The 22,040-nt window shown below is 33.6% G+C and overlaps 2 protein-coding genes and 1 long non-coding RNA gene across 3 annotated transcripts; 1 reads left to right on the top strand and 2 right to left on the bottom strand.

The window, feature by feature from the left end:
* Positions 1–3,832: 3,832 nt before the first annotated feature.
* LOC130825051 (uncharacterized) lies at positions 3,833–4,938 on the bottom strand. Its single transcript, XR_009046830.1, has 3 exons — positions 4,555–4,938; positions 4,311–4,477; positions 3,833–4,230 (listed from the first exon to the last, which is right to left on the bottom strand). It is a non-coding gene; the product is annotated as an uncharacterized LOC130825051 (long non-coding RNA).
* A 1,293-nt stretch (positions 4,939–6,231) lies between these two features.
* Positions 6,232–15,299, top strand: LOC130825050 (uncharacterized). The gene is made up of 9 exons (XM_057690076.1): positions 6,232–6,520; positions 6,625–6,808; positions 8,011–8,093; positions 8,191–8,291; positions 9,398–9,493; positions 9,645–9,698; positions 12,915–13,181; positions 13,984–14,074; positions 14,391–15,299. The coding sequence occupies exons 1-9, from the start codon at positions 6,415–6,417 to the stop codon at positions 14,588–14,590; spliced, it is 1,182 nt and encodes a 393-aa protein (XP_057546059.1). The 5' UTR covers positions 6,232–6,414; the 3' UTR covers positions 14,591–15,299.
* A 1,552-nt stretch (positions 15,300–16,851) lies between these two features.
* LOC130825048 (protein ABIL2-like) lies at positions 16,852–21,934 on the bottom strand. Its single transcript, XM_057690075.1, has 10 exons — positions 21,539–21,934; positions 20,096–20,233; positions 19,012–19,094; positions 18,765–18,915; positions 18,442–18,541; positions 17,896–17,979; positions 17,713–17,815; positions 17,538–17,626; positions 17,296–17,417; positions 16,852–17,178 (listed from the first exon to the last, which is right to left on the bottom strand). Exons 2-10 carry the CDS (start codon positions 20,198–20,200, stop codon positions 17,008–17,010), a joined length of 1,008 nt encoding a protein of 335 aa, XP_057546058.1. The 5' UTR covers positions 20,201–20,233; positions 21,539–21,934; the 3' UTR covers positions 16,852–17,007.
* Between the last annotated feature and the right edge of the window lie 106 nt (positions 21,935–22,040).

Raw genomic sequence — 22,040 nt, 5'->3', positions numbered from 1 at the left:
TGTGTCCGTGGGATCGAAGATGCGGGTTATGGGGCTCATTCTGCAGGTTATGGAATAAAGGGGGCTGCATTGCTGAAGTCCTGGACATCTTTTCACAAATATCAGGGATATCCGTGCGGTCGATAAGTCGGACCCCCAGGTGGTCCTCCTCTTTCTCAAAATTTTCTAAGTGTCGAAAAGGGATTTTCGTGCTGAACCATTAGTTCGCGGCATAGTTTAAACAGGTAATAATGTCTTGGTAAGAGTACCCTGCCGCGTCATTACTTGGGGCTTGATTCATAAATATTCCTGGTGTACCGCACCATCAGTTCAGGACAAACAGAAGATCTCATCCGTATGGTAGATAAGTCGGACCCTCCTGTTGTGCTTTTTTGTTGAAAATATTCTAAGTATTTGAGTATTTCCGTGATACCCACAAAGCAGGAGCCTGGATCGTGACTCTAATCATCCTACGGCATAATATAAGTCGCGGTCTCTTGTTCATAATACAATGGGATGTCCCGAAGATTCATTGTGTTGACCGCTAAGTCGATAAGTCGGACCCCCTTTGGGGTCAAGAGTCAAAGATCTTTCAAGTATGCAGCTCGTCCGCGGGGTCGACAAGTCGGACCCCCCTGTTGGCCCAGGTGTGAAAAAGATTTTAAGTATGAAACTTGTTGTAGGCGATGTCACGGAACGCACTGAAGGGGAGGACGCGGATCCGCACCCTCTCTTTGATTCTGCTGCCGCCGCACACAAAGGAGCGGGGTTATTCCGCGGCATGCTTTAAAGCCGCGGCCCTGTTTGCCTTCTTGACTTGGATTTGTTGCTTGACTAATTTGAAAAGGTCATATCTTTTTCGTTACAACTCGGAATTTGGCATATGAACAGTCGATTCGAAGCTTGCGAGCTCAACTTTCATGATTCATCAGAAAATTCGCCAGATTGTGTATGTGTTCATCCTCATGGGGCTTTTGCATGTTCTTTATGATCGTATCCTTTCACCAAATCAATTATGGTGGGTGCATATTTATCCGCATAAAGGAAGATATTTCAGGTCGTTGGGACTCTTCCCTCACATCATCCTTCATGCGTGGGGCTAAATGTCATGGTATTGTTTTTAATTAATTAATTTATTTAATAATTAGTATCATATCCCTAAAATACCCTTTGACCTTTCGGGATTTGACTTTGACTTTTAGTCAATAGACTTTTTGCTGGACCTCTTTTCTTCTTTGATAGGCCCATGGGTTTTTACCTACAGAATACTTAACTACTTTGCCATCCCTCTCCTGTGGCTATCCTCCTTTCAAGGAGAATAACCACCCACCACCTTCCACTCTTCATACATGCTTGGCTCTCCTTGCTTCAGGCATGGTAACTGCCCCTTATTCCCATGATTGTCCACCTTTTCCCTGATGTAACTTCCCTTCTTCACCAATATAAATAGGGGTTACCATCAAGAGGGGAAGATCATCTGAAATAGCATTCAAGAGTACTATTGTTTACATTATTCCCCTAGCCTTCTCAAACTCTAGCATAAACCTTAGAAATCCCAATCTCACTCTTACATTCATTCATTAATCAGTCACTCATAAATATCTGATCTACGTTCTAACTTGAGCGTCGGAGGGGTTTTCCGGGAGATCACCCCCCGGACAAGGCTAACGTGTTGTGTTGCAGGAATTCAAGTCGCTTCCATTTATAAACCGTTTCACCTGATCACTCTTCCATCAATCTTCAGGTATTTTAAGTGTCTCTTGCACTTTCTCGTTTCATCACCGAAACAAGTACCAAGTACAAGAAAAGCCAAAATAGGGTGGAATTATTTTTTTAAAAAAGACTTAAAAAAGGGTCGACAGTCAAAGGTTGTATCTCTCAAGGTATATTAGGTAACCAAGATAACAAAATTCTAATCGTTAAAACATCACTATAAATTCAGCAATTTAACCATTTCAGAAGCTGTAGCAGTCAATAATTGAGTTTTTATAACCCTAATCGAACTCGAGGTTTGAATTGAGGTAAAATTAGAGAACATTTCGGCACATTTTTATGAATAAATTGATGGGAATTGAAGGGTTTTAGTGAGTTAGTTTTAAAAGATAGATTTTGAAATTGTTGTGGAATAAAACAGGGTTTAAAGGAGGTTTTATGGAAAGGGTTTGGAAGTAGTTGTTGTATTTATAAACCGAAAAGATCCGATATTGGTGACGTTGGCTGCCATTGTTTTTTTGGAGAACTTGAATAGTGAAACTTCCATATAAATAGAATTTCATTTTACCAAAAATAACAAATCCTCCATTTTCGTTTGCTATTTTTGACCTTTTTTTCTCTTAACCCTAAAATGCCAAATTATACTAATTCCTTTTAAAAAACTTGCTACACAGGTATTTTTGTATAGTCAGGTGAAATTATGTATAAATCATTTTATTGTATATTTTCACAATTAAAATTTTAAAATTTTTAATTATGCATTATTAAGATATATATGATCAAATCAACAAAATAAATTAAGTAATAGTTGAAATGTAGCAAGTATATTAAAACCGATGAAGTATACATATTTTTTCAAATTAATATTATATTATATAATTTAATTTGTTTAAAGATTGAAAAATTTCGAATCACATCCTTATAAAAGTTTGACACATAAAACAATACAACCAACTAAATTGGATTATATAGTGCATGTGATTTAATTCAATTTGTCATTATAAGTGCTTATATCAATACAAAAAAATGTTTACTTTGTATGATTTTACATGGATTTAAGGTGGTAAAATATAATTTAATTAAATTTAAAAAATATTTTCTTTTATAAAATTTCGATCATAATATATTATATAATTTTGTTATGAAATGATATAAAAGAGGAAAAACTAATATATGATTTTTATCTGTGTATCCGAAACGACTTATAACTTTCTATTAAAAACAAGTCTTTTTTCAAATTAATCAGTCATATAATTGTATAAGTGATAGAGGTTCGGAGTTGTAGTCCTATGGTCGTTGATGATTTGACTAAACCTGCTCTATACAATAATTTAATTATACACCTTAAATACTCCCAATGACTAGCATTAGTGGTAAGTAAAGGGTCGATCCGTAGGAAAATATTTATGTGACAAGTATCAAATAATAAAGTAAAGACTAGAGTTTGGGGAGTTAACTTCTTAATTTACTAAAGGGATAGGTTGAAAATATTTTTTAATCAAGTTTTATGATGAGAAAAGTCTTTCTATTTTAACTCCACAACTTATTAGCATAGGAACTATATAGTTATTAATATGGTTTAGGAGATTCCGCTTCTGGGCGTAGAACTCAACCATACTACTAACTTTCTGATATATGCTTATAACTTCCAATTTATGTTGAACGAGAAGCAATCATACAAGATAGACATGGTTCATCATACTAAAGACTAACTAGGTCTCGAAAGAATCCTAATAAAGTTAGCTTCTAGGCTACTCATTACTAGCATGAAATCATTCTTCACAAGTGTTCAATACATTCAATCAACATAAACTGTCCATGGATAGAGATCGAAATGGACTTTTGATTCCTTATTGTGGAACTCACATATTCATTCATGCACATATTTATACTCAACCCATTTTCCCCATAAGCAAATTAATATGTTAACTACATCCTCAAACTCTAGAAAGTGGACTACTCACTCATGTTTAATGAAATATACACATAAATCATCATATCATCTATGGGTTTTTCCAATAAACTAAATAGAAGTAAGAGTTTAGAAGAATTTACTACCCTCAACTATGGAGGGGTTGAAGACAACTATGATAAGAACAAGAACTTCAATGTAATTTATATTCAAATGCTCTACAACAAATTGTACATTCAAACCCACAAAATTCTGGAATATCCAAGTACTTTGATTGATTACCAAATGAAAAGAACTTCTAGCTATTAATATTTATCAACTAAATTAGAACTTAAAGCTTGAAATTAGGAACTAATATGCTAAATGAAATGTTTAAGTGAAGTCTAGGAAAAGTTTTTGGATTAAAGAGTTACTTTGAACACACTAAAGGATGAATATGCTAAGGAAGAAGAGAGGATAAAGCTAACTTCAACTTTTGAGCTGATGGGTGTGACTTCCCTTGAGAACCTTAGGGATATTTATAGCCAATTTCAAGTGCTCATCCACTTGCCTTCATGATGATTGTAGAGATGGTCCAACAAGCAACCTCCTCCATCATTAGCACTACATGCACAGGAGTAGGAGATCTGAAGCACGCAAGGAGAAAGATTGGAGGAAGCATGAGGTAAGAAATCACGGGTCAAAAAGCAAACAGTTATCCGCAAACCTGAAACAGTTGGGTCGACTGGTCCTGGTCGACCAGTCGATTGGTTTGTACCTGGTACGCACCGCGTCTTTGAAATGTCATAACTTGGACGTTTCTTATAGGAATCGGGCATGTGACCAATCGTTTCGAAGCTAATGAACCCAGGTTTAATTTGCAATCAAAAAAACCTATCAAATTTCAAGTGTAGTGAAGGGTATTATCATTATAAGTGAACCCTGTTGCATTTGCAAATCGAAAAATGTACCTTTTCTTTGGTTGGGCTTCTTTTCATTAATTTGACTTCCCTTTTGTCACCACCTTAGTTCCTAAAGTCACCAAACCTCCGAAAGTAAGAGGATAAATATAATTAGTGCTTGTGACGGCTTGATAATGAAGGAAAACCTACAGAAATTGGCAAAACAACAAACACAGTACCAAAAAGTGTAAAATCCTCGACATTAAAGCATAAGGATGACATAAATATGAGTTAAAATTAAGGGATAAAATGTACATAAAGCATGTGTATCAATTAGGTAAATTTATTCAAATTTAAAATAGTTTATTTCTATAACATTTTAGTCATAATCTATCATTTTTAAAATGATACTCTAAAATAAGAAAAAAAAAACCGTTGAAAATGAATAAAGTTGTTTTTTAAGTAAAAGATGGATAATGGTAATAATTGAAAGGAGATAATGAATTATGTGGATGAAATTAAAAGAGTGTTAAAAATAAAAATAATACAAATAAAGTAAGACAGATAAAAATAGAAAATGCTGCAAATTAAATAGACAGAAAAATACAAGATTTATGAATAAAAACGGCGAGGGAGAGTAGATAAAAAAAATTAGATTAAAAGTGTACAAATTCTAATTTTTTACTGATTAATTTTAGAAAATCAAGAATTATTTTAGAAAGAATAGATCCAACATACCTCAAAGCCCCTGTTCGATCAAGCATAATCTTGGCTGGTCTAAAGGAATTATTTCTAAAAAGATTATCCCAAAAAAATATTCCAAAAAGATTTTAAAAAAAAAAAGCAACATAGATATCTAATAGAAGTTGCATAAAAAAAGATTGTCTTTCCCAAGGTTGTAGTGTTGTGTGAACTCTTATATTTCTAATTTCTTCTTCCAAAATATAAGAGAAAGACTTAAGATGATAGACTATCCCATTATAAAGAGAATTTTTGAAATAGATAAGTAAAATAATAAAAAAAACATATATTAAGTTATATTTCAACTTATTTTCAAATGTAACTATGAAAAGAGACAAATTGGTCAAAAAAAATCAAATATGGGGTCGGCTTAACTCAAACGGTGTTTTTGGTTTTGATGGTTTAGTTTGCGGCAATTGAGGCTAGGGTCTACTAAAGGTGAGAAGGGGTGATTTAGTGAGTGGTGGTTGCCGGTTGGGCTAGGGTAAGGGCTAAACTGGGGATTGGGGATGAGAGGATGGTGGTGGAAAGGGTGGTGGAGTGAGTTGGTATTTCTTTTTTCTTTATGTTTTAGGTTTGAAAATTGGAAAATATACAAAAAAGAGAAACACTGATAATTTTTTTTTAAAAAAAATAAGGTAACAATTGAAAAAAATTAAATATTATAATACATAAATATAACTATAAGAATCCAAAATATTTTAAGATACCACTGATTAGAGGTGTTCATTTGGAATATCTGACCGATTTTGGGTTAAATATTTTGGGTGGATTTAAAATCATATTTTTATCTATATTGATATTTACATAAATATAAATTTACTTTTAAGTCGGATTAAATCAAATTCAATTATAAAAATAAGTGATTATTTTATCATCGAATCTACTTTAAACACATTAAGCACTGATAAAGTGACGTGACCCATATGCATATCAAGCTTACACCTTCATGAATCATCCATACATACCTATCCTCCCTGTTTCTCTCACCCATTCATTTAAGAAATAAAAAATAAAATAAAATAAATAAAATAGTCGCCCCAATTCCTCGACATTATATATGTTCGTCATTTTTGGCTCGCTACTTTTCTCTCAATTTGCTCCAAAAATCTCATATTTTCAAAGTCTCCTTTCTCATTCTCTTTCTCCCAAAGCTCTCTCCTCTCTACAAATAGGCACTTCAAAACGATGCCGTATTGCAATATTTCTGGTGAGGAATCCACCTCAAAAAATGGGACCCGAATTTTCTATAGAACATATGGAAATGGACCTATAAAAATTCTTTTGATTATTGGTGATTCATTTTTCTGTTGATTTTTGAATCTAGATTTTGTCAATTTTTCTGGCTTATTTTAGTTTGTTAAAAACTTGATGAATTTTTTAATGTTAAATGATCAGGTTTAGCTGGAACCCACGATTCATGGGGGCCTCAAATCAAACGATTTGCAGGGACTGATATTCCAAATGATGAAAAATCAACGGTTGATGATGCGGGGTTATGCAATGGGAGTGTGGAGGTTTGTGCATTTGATAATCGTGGTATGGGTCGGAGCTCCGTTCCCACTAAGAAATCCGAGTACACGTAAGCTTTGTTTGACGAATATCATATACTTCATCCTTATGATTATGTCATGTATGAATGGAGAATGAGAATTCAACAAAATGACCAGATGTTTTGATTCATGTAGCCGACCAATCTTTTGGGATTAAATGCTATGCATTGTTGCTATTATTGCTGTTGTTGTCCTGTCATTTAGTCAATTTTGAGTGTTTTGGGGGCAAAGATGCAATTTTTTTTAAAAATAATTTTCGAATTACAGACTCAAAATTTTGCATTTTTACGAATTACAACCTCATTTTTTAGTTTACAGGATTAGGCCAAAACACGGAATTCCGACCATTGGTCGGAGCTATGTATTTTTGGTCTGAATCTGTAAACTTTAATTCGCAAAAAATATACAAAACATTAAGGCCGTAATTCGTAAATTTTTTTTTTGAAATTATGTAATTTTGAATGATGAAATGATTCCTCATTTGGGAGCTATGTTCAATTTGACATTTTATTTGTGGGTTCCTCAAATTAAGGTGTCTGTAGTTCTTTTGCTTTATATGATTATGCTTGTTGTTTTACTATCAGGATACTCCGGGTACAATGATGATGATGATAATGATTATGCTTATTTCTTTTATCGGGTGTAGGGCAAGGGAGAGATAATTAAGCATGTATGTGTTGAGAATCGAATTGTTTTCAAAATGGTGAAAGGAAGAGCTTTGGCCAACCCATAATTCTCTATGCTTAATTTTGTTAAATGTTATTCACTATATTGTTAATTCTATGAAATGTGAATTTTGAACTAGTAACTTGATTGCGAAATGTGAATTGAGATATTTTTGTAAGAGATAATCAATTTAGTTCAAATTGTCAAGCTTGTTAGTGATTAGTTGATTATAAATGTCTTGACTCAAAAGTTCAATTTATATGTTACTTCTTTACTTTTTGAGATATTTTGGAACTATGAAAGTATCTGGTACCTACTTTAGTTGGGTATGTTGTTTGAATATGAATTTGAATTGGTAAACTTTCTGTTGACCCTGATTGCAAGAGGGTAATTAATAATTATGCTTTTTGACAAATGAGCTGTTGTTTGCTGAACTAGTGAAGAAAGATGGCTATGTTGATGACCTGAACTTATGCTAGTTGACAATTACTTGAATGAGTCATGTGATTGTTTCTACCCAAATGATGTTTTTTGATTGATGAAGTGGTATTGTTGTTTGATGCAGTACAACGATCATGGCGAAAGATACGATAGCCCTAATAAATTATTTGGGCTGGAAAAAAGCACATGTTTTTGGGCATTCAATGGGTGAGTTCAATTGGGGACTGATCGATTCTTGCTTTTGAACCATTGCTTAAGCCATTCGAAAGCTTAGCTTTCTGATATTTCCCTTGTGTTCTAACAGGAGGTATGATAGCCTGCAAATTGGCGGCTTTAGTGCCTGACAGAATTTTGTCTTTAGCATTACTTAATGTAACTGGAGGAGGATTTCAATGTCTTCCAAAGGTATGGACCATGGCAACCCTTTCATATTAAATGTATTGTTATCCTCATGATATATGGTGCAGGTTGAATTGTTATTTTAAGCATAAGTAGTAGTATTTTATATGTATGTATCTCTACTATATGTAGATTGATTGGTATTGGTTGATTTTTTCCCAGTGCAACAATCGGTATGATTGACTTGATATTTGATTAATGATCCGCTTATTGAAATTCTTCTTGGATGGGGATATTGGTGTATTTATGAATATTTTCAATAACTAATAAATTGAAATATAATGGTCTTTCGATAAAATAGAAGTATATGGCATTGGATAGGCATGAATGGAGGAGGAGATTATAAACGAACAACTATTTTTACTTGTAGTTGTAGATATAGTGATAGATAGGACCAAATGAAGTACAATAATTGTAACCAATGATCTCAACTTAGTTTGTTACGGTTCATGTAGCCGACCTCATATTTTGGATGGAGGTCTTAACATTGTTGTTGATATAAAGAAAACTGAATAGAAAGCTTCATGGACCTTTCCTTTCTTATAGCCTCTTGGAAGCATGGAAATTAAGTACATGTTTTTAAATTGACAATATTTCTTTGCAAGATCATGCATAATATTCAAATTCTGGTACGGCTAGATCCTTCTATTTCTTCCGAGTCAATTGTTTTTTGTTGCCATGTTCAAAGTTAGCATTATTTGTCTTTGTTTTAAGTGTACTGCGTGTAACTAAGCAATTCGAGAACCTAAATGAGCATCAATATAACTTTCTGAATTCAATCTATCTACACACCTTGGGGAGGGGGGGTTACTGAGTGGAGACTACAAAGAATAGAAAGGTTAAATTCTGGACTTCCATCATTTTTAAAACAAGAAAGCCTCATATTCTTCTTGTGTTGTAGTCATGCGGAAACACTTGGATGTTAAAGTTTGTTGTTTTTAATGGAAATTGAAACGTGAGAATAGCCCTTTACTGGGTAAGCAGACTAGTACAAGATCAATAATGAGTTAATATCTCAATTATATTAAGAATAGCAATGTCTTATTGGAATTAATACAGTATGATGCTGAATTTAATTCTCTCTTGAATGACTTCGCCATTGTTTATTTCAGCTTGACCGGTTAACTCTATCAGTTGCGGTGCGCTTCTTGTTGGCCAAGACACCAGAGGAAAGGGCTGCTGTGGACTTGGATACACATTATAGCCAAGTAAATTAATTTCTTTGTTTGATTATGCTGCAAAAACTAATCAGGACTCATGAAGTCATAATGACAAAACTGTATTTGGATGCTTTTGCCTTCTTGCATGACAAATCATAGTGATAGAAGATACTCATAAGAATTTTGGTGATGGGTACAGGATTATCTTGCTGAGTGTGTTGGACAGAGAACAAGACGATCAATTTTATATCAGGTTAGCATCCTGAAAACATACCACATTATAGACAAGTTTTAGTGGTGCAAAAGCTGTTTTGTGTGACAGAAGCTCTTTGCTTTTCAAGTGGTAGTGATGTAATTTCATTTCATATCAACAAAGATAATTCCGCAATGGCCCGTGTTGACATTTTTCAACCTTAACACTTTGTTTGGATAGCAATTTAAGGACCCGCTTGGATTGGGTGAACTAAAGCTAAAAAGTACCCCGGTAAAAAGTCATAATAGTGTGGACTCAAGGAAAATAATTGGGCTCGTAAAATTTCCCCCCAATAAAGGAGTAATAGAGTACTCCACCCTACCCTTGAGTAATATTACAACAGAAAAAACTCAAATTTATCTGCCTCTCCATGTCATACCAATCCTGCCTCTTCATCTTCATACCAATACTAAAACTGCGGATCTCAAACAAAAAAATAAAGTGCCAGAAAATTATATTAAAAACTCACTTAAACCCCAAAATAGAAATCTGATGTTTGAGTAGCAAATCAAATCTTCTTATTCCTCCATGGAAAAGTTTTAGGACTGGAAGTATAGGTCAAAATTCCATCAACTCAAGACGCCATTACTGAGCTTGAGAGAGGGACGGAATCACCATATAGAATTTTGCAAATCGTTGAGGAAGTGTTCAAAATCTTTTGATTTTTATTGATTTTAATGATTTTAGACCGTGATCTTGAAGCAATTTATAGAAAATTTAGAATTTTTAACATTCTTCTTTCGTAGTGGTGATCTTTTGGTGACAACATGATTGAGGCGACAGTTTCCGGTAGAATGCGGGGTGGGCTTAGTTAGGTTCTTTCTCTCTTGGTCTAAAATCTGGATTAATCTAACATTTTCCTTGTAAATATGTCAAACCATATCGATTGTTCTCTAACAGTTATTTTCTCCCTTCAAATATTCTCCTTGGCTTTTTCACCTATTAAAATTTATCCGAAAATTAGTTTTTGGATTCCAGGCGATACCTAAGAAGTAAAAGAAGGAGAGGGAATAGGAGGGAAGGGAAGGGAAAGGGAGCGATCAGTAATGGAATATTGACTTTTTTAATTCCTATTACTATGAATCCATCATACATAAAATAACATTCCCATTACAAAGGCTACATTTTGTTATGCACTTGTATGTTGCACATAAAAAATTAAAATATACACACTCTAAAGTCAACCTCAAATCAATTACCATGCTAATTTCTTTATACAACAATGATATTCAATTAATTGAACTATAGATAATCACTGGCTCACTGCAAAAATACTTTTGTTTCTATTTCTTTATCATACTTCTATATGGCAAATTTAAAATCAAATTATGGTCTTCGATTAACTAGAGTTTATGGGGTTATAAGCTTATAGGCCCATGATGTTAAGAATTAGAGGATGAACCATTGTTAGTGAAATTTAATTTGAGCACCCAACTGTTTATGCCCAGAGCAAACGGTATGGGATCATCATTGCCTCTAATCTTTCTCTAATGTCCCAATTTAATTGGTTAGTAGTTGAATTTATACCAATGAATGAAAAACTTTTTTTTCTCTTCTCTAAATTATAATATTTCAAATTATTGCAAGTTTATCTCATTTTCAAATTATAATATTTTCAATTACATCGTTTTTCTTAAATGTGAGAAAACTTTTCCACTTTGTTTAGATAGAGTTTTAAGATGGAAGGGAAGGGGAGGGGAGTGAAAGGGAGGGAAGGGAAATGAAGGGAATGCATTGTCAGGAAAAAAAAGACTCATCTCTTAGTAGGATAAAAATTGGTTAAGAAGGAAAGAAAGCGGAATAGAAAGGAGTTATGTCTATTTACTTCTTTGGAAATATTTGGAAGGAAAATCATGAACCTTCCTCACTCTATAATTGAACATGAGCATCGTATACATTCTTGTAGTTGATGTATTGCATGATTTTAAGAATATTTAAAAAGAATATGCATATTACATGTAAGGGATAAAGCTTTATCAAGTTACCTAGCCAACAATATTGACTTTTTCTTTCTTGTATCTCAAATTTTACACTCATTTTTATCCATTAATATCCTAGAAATTTCAGACTTTGAATGCAAAATACTTCAACTAACCTCTAATTTTTCTAAACATTTGAAGTTTGAACGTTTAAAAATTATCTTAATTTTGAGAACTTTTACATTTTGTTTAAATAAGGGGAAATCAAGGAGAAGAAAGGGGAGGATTTTAAGGAATGAAAAATCTTTTGTTTAGATAATAAGTGGGAGGGATTTGATGGGATACGTTACATTAGATTACCCCAATGCCATTAAGTTGCTTCCACCTAAGGTGGCATTTGAGGGGTCGAATGTATGCAACTTTACCCTTGTTTGTGATATCACTAACAAACAAGTTGTTTTAGATTAACTGTGAACCACTTTAGTTTCCTCTTTCAAAGTCACAATGTAGAATTGACTAGTTTCCACTACTTTGCCAGTAATATCTTTACTCTTTCCACAATTTGCTCTTTCTAAACCCCACATCAATCAACCTTCCAACTCCTGTCCGAGCATGGACTGTATTCTTTTTATTATATTTATTATTAAATTTCCTCTAACTAGGTAGAAGTCTTTGGTGTCATGAACTTGAAGAGGCAAGTATATTTCTCTTATAAACATCCTCAATCCTAAGAGAATAATTGGCTGTTGGTGCCTGGTAGTGAATGTGACAAATTTCTGTTTATCTCGCCTACCTATTGCAACCCTCCTTTTCCCAGGAATCTGACTGTAAAGGCTATTTTTTCAGTTAGGGATCTTTTTAGGAGTCAAACTCTCATTTAGAGGTGCCACATGGTTTCTTCTATGGAGGCATAGACACATAGATAAACTATTTGATCAATACATTCAACAGATTTCTTCTATGGATAATATTTGCTTATATCGCACATTGCTAACGTGCAGCTTGATCTAATCGAACCCATGTTATCGTCATAATAAGCTTGATCTTTCTTCGATACAGTTTTAAACTCTTTTTTAAAAGGAAAACATGAAACATAAGTTTTAGCATAAACATGTGTAAATGTAAAAGTAAGTTCTCATGTGTTCCCTCTTTTATAAACTTTTATGGTTTCTTCATATATGTGTGTTCTTTATGATGAATAGGACTCAGCAGAGACTAAGCTAGCCCACAGCTATCTGTACTATGCTTGATAAGTATCTCATTCACTGCTAAATTCACACTTCACTTGCTACTGTAGGAATATGTCAAAGGCATTTCAAAAACTGGGATGCAGTCTAATCATGGTTTTGAAGGGCAAATTAATGCATGTTGGACTCATAAAGTGACCAAAACAGACATTGAACGAATTCGCTCAGCTGGTATCCTCATCTCTGTCATTCATGGAAGGCATGACATTATAGCTCAAATTAGCCATGCCAAAAGACTGGCAGAGAAGTTGCATCCTTTTGCGAGAATGGTGGATCTACATGGAGGACATTTAGTGAGCCATGAGAGGACCAATGAGGTATCAATGATTTTTCTGTAAATCTAAAATATGGGTTTCTTATGAATAAAGATTGAGAAATTCTATGTGGTGACCCTGAGTTTTTGGCTTTTGCACAATTTTTTTTTAAATTCGCGTGTTGATTTTGAGCTTTCAACTTTTCCTTATAGTAGACAAAATGTTAAGTTTTTGGTTAAATTAAGCACTTATTTCGACTTGATTTTGAAATACGTGGTTAATTAGGGTGATCACTACGTTCGTTTTATGAAAAAACATGTCATTATGTTGGGTAAAAATAGCATAAAGTTAGCAAAAGAAACTTTCTTTTTGTCTACCACGTGGAAAAGTTGGAAGGTCAAGGTCACTGCGTGGATTGAAAAAAATGTTTTTCTACCACGTGGAAAAGCCGAAACTTCAGGGTTACAACATGGAATTTCCCATAAAGATTTATAGTTCTTTGGTTTTGAATTATAAAGACTATTGTAAAATGGCTTATTAAATTACGTGCACTTATTTATGTGAAGGTGAAAATGATATTTGCTAACAAGGGTCAATCGGAAACAACCTCTTTGCTATCACTAACAAGTGTGTAACAAGGGTAAGGTTGCGTACATCCGAACCCTCAAATCCCATCCTAGTTGGGAGCCACTTAATGGCATTGCGGCTAAGAAACATTGTTGTTTTTATGATTTGTTGAAGATATCTAGACCTTTTAAGCAGTACTAATGTATTGGTAGTTGGAGTCACCTTAGGAAGAGGGCGTTCTTGTAAGATTTCATGTGGTATCATCATCAGCAAATTTGCTTTTTCTGTTAAATCTCAGGTAAACGAAGCACTTCTCGATTTGATAAAGGCATCAGAATGCAAGACAAACCTGAATGAATGGACCAATTTACCTGATAAGAAAAGCTCAGGTATGCACTTGCGAATACTTCGACCCCAACGCATTAGTCACCAAACTTTGGGATTCGATCATATCTCACATGATTCTATTCCACAACAACCCTTAGCTAAATAAAACCTTAAATACACCTACCCCTATAAAAAGGCCACCGAGATTATACCAAACTTGGAGACAGATTTGTTTTACTCCTTGAAGCTCCTGAGATGGGTTATACTCACATTGTCATTCACCAACTATGAGGATCCAACATTATGCACGCTGCGCATTACTTGTCAGTTATCTGTATGGAAGCAGCAGCTATATTCTTATGTTTGCTTCCTTTTCAGATTGGATCCGACAAATGATGATATTGAGCACCACAACCTCAGCCGCGAGAAGCAGTCTATCATCCATGAATAGAGTATTCGAAAAATTGAATGGTTTCTTGATTTATCTTTTCGGTGTTTTCCTTGTTGTGTATGAGTATGTACGAAGAGTTGTGGGAAGATTCAAGCCTGTCAGGATCGGGTCGTCTCTCACCACTTAAGCCCTTTACCAAGGATGGGTTGCTTGTGCCCTTGCTACTCGTGTATCTTACAACTTAAATTATCTACATTCTAGGCAGAAGTGAGCTCGTGTTTGGGATCGAAGTTACTAGTCTCTGCAAGCTTATAATTGGGCCTGAAGTTGGTTTTGTACAGTGAAATTTCCATGCGGCCGACTGCATCGAAAAGGGCAGGCAAGTGTTCTGCCCTGGAGAGAAATTGTATTTGGAAGGGGGTTAATATTTTGTGTCCCCCAGTTTACTCCTATTTTCTTGTTATTGTGAAGCCATTTTAACAGGCCCAGTTGAAACTTGAAAGAGTAGGAAAACCCCATATACTTGTAATTGTCATTGTACAAGAAATTGATAATAATTGTGAATTGAAGAGGATTATATTATTCAATTAAATTACTTTAACTAGATGGATATGGTGTGCATGGTTGATGATTACTCCTATACCTTTGATTTTGTACATTACAAAACATGAAGTGAAATTTTGTTTGTGTTGTGGAAAAACTAAAGGGACATAGAGAATGTTAGAGAATGTTGTGCAAGTGAAAGTGTAGCAACCCTAGTTAGAGGCTTGAGTCAACAATGAGAAGGAAATTACGCTTTTAAATAACTTGACCTGTGTTTGGATGAAAGAAAATGAAATGAAAAAAGAGAAGAGATTTAGAGAGGTGAAGAAAATGAGTATGCGATTTTTATCTTAATTTATAATAGAAAAAATTTTGTGTGGAATATTTCAAGAAATTTTGATCGTGGTTGTGCGATTTATTACTTTTCTTTTTATATTTGTCCAAATTGTTAAAATATTTCGTATAACATAATAAATGATGCAAACCTAAAGGTAGATCAGAATCATCATGAGTTAGTCCATTAGTTAGCATTTTCCTTTCGCCTTTGAAATAGGGGTTTGATCCTCACAATCTATAAGGATTAATCTCTTTGCTGCCTTAGCGAATCTCTACCTTATTCCAAATCAAAAGAAAAAAAAAAAAAGAAAAAGCACATAGTGAAAAAGAATCATAGATTGATTTTCCCTCACTTATGATAGGACTTATAATAATGGTTTGATTATCATTTCCCATTATCTGGTGACAGTAGGAGATAATTCTTACCCAAAATAATAGAAAACTTAAATATGATTGCAGTTATATATAGTTGCTATATGCACGCACAAATTATTGTACGTGACACCGGTGTCACTGAAAGACGCGCTTTATAGTTTAAATAACCTATCTAATATATATAATATGATAATATAGACTTCTTATTTGGGATTGTCTGCAATCTCTCATAAAATTATCGCGTTTGCAAAAGCAAAAATATACACTACAATATTATTTATGAATATCAAATAATCAAAATGTCAATTAAAATTGAAAAAACTTAAATAATAATTAATAATCATGCAAGATATAATCAAATTAACTAAAAATAAAAAAATGAGAAAAGTTGCCTTGAGTTCTTACATGCACATTTTTTGTAGAGAAGCTTATTAACCACCAAGGTATGAGTTAATGACAGTCGAGATTTGAGAGAAATTCATGCAGGAATAGTGTCTTTAGAAGGCAAATAGAGGATGGAAATTGGAAAGATACAATACAATATAATATTCTCCAACCATTATTATTATAGTTTATAGGTCACAAAGTAAGATGCTATGAGGATATACGAATATGCTCATACGCAAATGCTTTCCTTTTTTTAGAAAATAAAATAATTAAATTTTTCATGGTTATCTTATGATTTAAAATTCTATGCTTGCAGTGCCAGTCTTGAGATTTGTAAGGTTCGAAGCAAAACATTAATTATTAGTCCTAACTACTAAATATATATTTATATGCCCCTAACTATTAACTATAAAAACGTCGTTTTTCTAATATTTTTGAATGTGCCCGAAGTATAAGCCCCTCTTACCCTCTTATAGGACCAGCCCTGTAGGCTTATAATGTTAATTTCTTAAATACACATTTCAATACTCACCTATGATATGCTGAGTGTTTGATTTTGCTACATTCAATTATTGATATTTATGATTAGTTCGAAGTTTGGATTACTCTTGGAAAATTCGTGAAATATTGGATTATTCAGAATAATTTTTCTTAAATTTTTTTTTGATTTGTAATAATTTAAAATTTGTACACTTGTGTCATTAATTTTTTAAATACACATTTTAATACTTATCTATGTTATGCTGATTGTTTAATTTTGCTAAATTTGATTATTGATGTTTTTAAAAATTTGATTGGTAATTTATAAGAAAATAAGATAAAAAATAAATTAATAAAAGAACCATCCGAAAAGTACATATGCTTTGATATATGATACATAGTTGCTGAAGCTGCACAATGGCTCGAACATATCTAATACTATTATTTAAAAACCAATTACAATTACTTTCCAGTGTAATTTTCTTAGTATTCATCCAAATAAGTATATAATGTTTCATCTTTCTTTGTCTTCCGCCTGCTGAGCAACGCCTTGAGCAGACGCTTGCTTTTGCTGGGATGACGTTCGATTTCCTTGAGCTTCTCCTTCTCGTCAGGGATTCGCATAGAGACTGACTTCCAAGGATCTGAAGGATACTGTTTATAACAGAGTATAGCATTATTAGATAATAAGCATTGAGGAATTTGCTCGACAATTGAAGAAATTTGAGGATGTAAAATATTTAACAAGATCATATGTATTACGAATATTACCCGGTGCCTTTCAAGGGCCGGATTTGGAGTAGTTGGCCTACTGGATTTTGGTGCGGTGGGTCTTGAAGCAAGTGATCCCGAACGCATAAGAGGAAACCGATGGGGTGAAACTGATCTTCTCTCTTATTATTGATTTAGTTGCAAGAACCAAAAAATCGATCAACAACAGTAATGCCAGAGCCTTAATCCCAAATGATTGGGATCGGCTGCACGAACTAATAAATTGAATGAAAAATGCAAACCTTGTTCTTTTCGGGAGGTGGAGCTAGCAATGGTGAATAACGATGGTGACTGGGGAGGTCGTGGGGCCGGTGAAGTAGAGCGTCCTCTTCTGCTTAAGATGTGATCACAAGCTCGCAATTAGAGTCATCGGCATGATGCAAAAGCAAGACCCAAAAAGACGTATTCAGGAATTACCTGGCAAAGGAAGACGTCTCTCTAATTGTGGAGGGTTTTTCACTAATTGAGGGTGGTGTCTTTCTAAATGAAGATCGAGTGTCCCTAAATGTGGCTCTAGCAGCTGAATAAACAATTTAAGACGGATACAAAGATTACAACCCAACAAACAGCAATGATATGATCAATAAGAGTAAAACCTACCATTCCGAAGCCAGTCATCCTCGTCTATGCTGCAGTTTTTGTACTTTAAATTTGCAAGACTGCTGCTGTTCATGGTCTGACCAGCTGTTGTGATAACATCAGGGCAGCTAAGTTTAGCGATTTTTTGAATGAAGAAAATGACGACGTAAATAATACCATTAACAAGGGTAAAGTTGTGTACATTCAACCATCTCAACCCCCACCCTTATGTTAGAGTATATAACATATCCTGGGGCGGTTCTTAACCATCAGCTTAAGTTTTTGGTTGAGACCTGAGATGATAAGAGGTCACTTGTTCGAATCTCAACCACCCCTCACTATCAAGCGTCAGGTACAAGGAGGACCTGTGTGTTGTGTTGCATCCACACTTCTAGCCCAAAGGGCTCTCGTGTGAGGGGCGTGTTAGTGTAAATAACATATCCGGAGGCCTAAACCATCAGCTTAAGCTTTTGGTTGAGTTGGTTCCTTGACACCTTAGTGGGTGCCACTTAATGTTGTCATTGTATAAAGAATCCACAGTCACAGCAAAAAGAATTAGGTTCTTGCCTGGTATGACATATCGTTTATGAAATTTCGGTGTATCTATGATTGATGATTGCTGGGTTATGCCCTCCCGTTCCATATACTCTTGGCATGTGCGTAATCTCTGAGAAAAAGCACCACATATGGTTATATCAATCTGTTGAGTTAGTTGTATCAATCATATATTAACACCATAAAAAAAGTAAATAAATCCGCTCTTTGTATGCATGAATTTACATTAGTACTTGTTAATAAGATAATTTTGATTTCCGATCATCAATAATCTTCAAATGATCATAATTGAATTCCAAAAGGCATGCATGTGAATGAAGGAAAAAGAAAACTACCTGCTCGATACATGATACATGAAATTCAGTCTCTGTGACTTCTTCAACATTTTCATCCAACATATCGTTAACCTGGTAAGTCACTGAACCTAAATGGTCTACCGTGTTCACCAAAGCTTTAATAGCATAATCCCTTAATGTTTCAATAACACTGCACGGTTAGCCACAAAATAGCAGAAATTAGTGACAAACCCTAAACATATAAAATCATTCAAAAATTAATTAGTAAAATTTGTCAAGGTCTTACAATTGCTTTTGGTCGTCATTGGTGTAAGACAATTCAAAATACTCTGCGGCTGAATATAATTGAGTTCGCAAATTCTTCAAATCCTAAATATTAACAAGAATAGGGTTCAAAAAGTATCTGATCAACTAGACAATTCAAAACTGATGTTCGATAACTTCAAAATTCAAATGCAATGATCAATAAAAAAAAAAAAACCCGCAAAATAGCATAGAGATGAGCGAATATGAAGTAGAGCTCAATATGCAAAAGCTATCTCGTATGGATTAATCGTTTCAACTTCAGTATTTGTGTGCATAGCTAGCACTTTGACATACAACAATAATACCAATGCCAAAATCTTAATACTAAATTGACACTTCGACATCAATATTTAAAATTGATACTTTATTTTTTACTATACAAAAATGTTAAAACCTTAATTTCAACAATATAGGATGGGCAAAATGAACCAAAAGGAACTAACATAAGAGATCGGCTTACAGAAGTTATACTTTATTTGACCCTCTCTTAAAATAATCTACAATCGAGAAAATCAATTATAATGATCATCCACATATATTCTTTGAACCATTTCATTATTATTTATTGCCATACGCTCCAGCAAATCCTAATTCTTCATATCGGTTTTCATATTATTATCTATTGTCATCTTTGACCTACCTTTTCGTACTCTAAGCTCCTCAAGTTTGAACCTCCATATTCTAACTAATGTATGTATTTTTCGTTATACTTCGTACATGTCCAAACCAACATAAATGATTTTCTCATTGATATGTGCAACTTTTGACCCATTCATATGTTTTCATTTTGAATTCTATCTTTGATAGTATGTTCACTAGTCCATCTTACAACAAATCTCAACTACTCTGTCTTTCTAAATAATTTATTCTAAAAGCTAGGCATTTTGACCCATATAGGAATATTGGTTTAGTGGTAGTGTGTTGAACCTTTCCCTTTAACCTTATCCAAGTGCAATAAGAATAATTTCACATAGTCTTGTCCAATGCTTAGGCAAGTATCCAAGTCAAACATGAAATCCCGAGATTGAGTTAACATAGAGCAACTGCCGTGACTAGAAGAGTACCTTAAGGTTGTCTGCAAAGAGCAAACTCTCGTGCATAGATATCTCGTCATAGTTGGATGTCTCATGATGTATAGGCAAAGCCGCGGCAGAAGTCAGAGTCTCCATGGAGGAGAACAATCAACTCTATAAAGTTTAATGCTGCAACACCCACCACCATATATTGAATGCCTCAACTCAAAATTAGACATATATAATATAAAAATCCATATATGACCACAATCACCACCCAATTCACAATTAAAAGGAAAAGAAAAACGAATAATAATTATGGTCTTTTGATACTTGAAAACACTTTTTCTAATCTTAACCTAGAATTTTTGTTCAAAAAGAAATGGAGTACTATCTATAAGAGAAAACGCCAACACATTTCTGGCAAAAAAATTACAGTATGACAAAACTTTCCCTTGTGAGAAATTCTTAGTCAATCACCGTAATTTATAAATCACCACAAAAACAAGATTAATAAAATAAACAAAACAAAAAAAAACATAAATTAAAATCACAAAACTCCAGTCCTATCAAATCCTACCTTATATTCTATTGCATTGATTTGTTAACTTGACAAATCACCCTTATTACCTCCTTTTGACTATGCCATTGATGTAAGATCAAACATAAAAAGAAAAGGCTAAGAACAAAGTGAGGATTTATGGAAATGACTTATTTTACATAATTGAATGTGTTGAGTGTTGGGAGCAAAATCATATCTAATTACTAATTTTCAGCAGGCCATGTTGAAAAAGTGGTATTATACTAATAATTATCCATATTTCTGTACTACCCACAAAGCAAAATCATAACAAAACTGTCAAATTTACAGATAAAACAGATAAAAGTAATCCAAACAGCTAAATTTGTCTCCTAACTTTGCTTAATCTTCAACAATACACAAATTGTTAATGCCCAACAATTGGCAAAAGAGAGAATTTCAAACATTAAAAGACATATCCAACCTTCAACAAAACAATTGAGGGACAATTAGAAGAAAAGGCAAAAAAGAAGGGAAATAAAAAACTCACCTCAAGTATAATTAATAATTAACAAATCAAAATACAAAAAAAAAAGAAAAAAACCCAACTTTGAAAATTCATAAATTCAATTGCAAACATTCATTAGCATAATTCTCTTGATCCTATTTAAGTATTTCACAACAAGAGGGAAAAAGATATTGACACTACTCATCTAATTTATCATTAACAAAATTCCCTTAAAAATCCATGAAAAATATACTTCAACTTTTTTATTGCATAAGCGCTGAATATTCCATGATTGAGATTTGAACCCGTGACTTCTTATCACATTGGTTCTCATACCATGTCAAGAAATCAACTCAACCAAAAAGCTTTAGCTCATTGTTATACAAAATTTCAAATTTCAATCAAAATCCAAAAATTCAAACAATAATGACTATAGCAAACATAAACAATAGAAATGGAAACAAACCTCGATTTTGGAATTGCCTCACCAGAACACCCAAAGTTTCCTCCTTAATGGCACCAAAATTGGTGAAAATGACTTGGGTATTAGATGGAAAACTCCCAAATCACAGGAATTAGCAAAAGGAGAAAAATCAAAAATTGGGTGTTGAATGATAAAGACTGATGAAAAGAAAGGTGGAAACTTTGTTTGGGTTGGTGTAGAAAAATGGAAAAAAACCCAAGAATTTGAAGTGACAATGGAAGGTTGATGAAGAGAGAGAGAGAGACTAAGAGAGGGAAGCACGTCGGTATAGAAGAGTAGGAAATGGTACTATGATAGTGTCTAACATGGAATACGGAGGAGCGTTTGGGGTTTTGTACTACCCCATTAAAATGGCGTTTACTTTTGCATATGGAAACTTTGTTAAATAATTAGTTTTTTTTGGTTTTTGACATGATTTGTTTTAAACTCTAACTTTAAAGTTTATCAAATTGTTTTACGGTGATTTTTTTACATATAAAATATT

This window comes from Amaranthus tricolor, chromosome 10 (assembly GCF_026212465.1).
Source record: "Amaranthus tricolor cultivar Red isolate AtriRed21 chromosome 10, ASM2621246v1, whole genome shotgun sequence".
In the NCBI taxonomy this organism is placed as follows: Eukaryota; Viridiplantae; Streptophyta; class Magnoliopsida; order Caryophyllales; family Amaranthaceae; genus Amaranthus; species Amaranthus tricolor.
Note: the sequence above shows the minus strand (reverse complement) of the source record. Positions and strands in the feature narration are given on the sequence as shown.

Excerpts from the sequence above, each read along its gene's own strand:
- LOC130825048 (XM_057690075.1), bottom strand. The coding sequence starts at position 20,200 with ATGGAGACTCTGACTTCTGCCGCGGCTTTGCCTATACATCATGAGACA. Across the intron at positions 17,980-18,441 it reads TAAACGATATGTCATACCAG|CTGGTCAGACCATGAACAGC; the intron begins GCAAGAACCTAA and ends TTATCACAACAG. Across the intron at positions 17,418-17,537 it reads CACCTCCCGAAAAGAACAAG|AGAGAAGATCAGTTTCACCC; the intron begins GTTTGCATTTTT and ends ATCAATAATAAG.
- LOC130825050 (XM_057690076.1), top strand. The coding sequence starts at position 6,415 with ATGCCGTATTGCAATATTTCTGGTGAGGAATCCACCTCAAAAAATGGG. Across the intron at positions 8,094-8,190 it reads TGTTTTTGGGCATTCAATGG|GAGGTATGATAGCCTGCAAA; the intron begins GTGAGTTCAATT and ends GTGTTCTAACAG. Across the intron at positions 8,292-9,397 it reads GATTTCAATGTCTTCCAAAG|CTTGACCGGTTAACTCTATC; the intron begins GTATGGACCATG and ends TGTTTATTTCAG.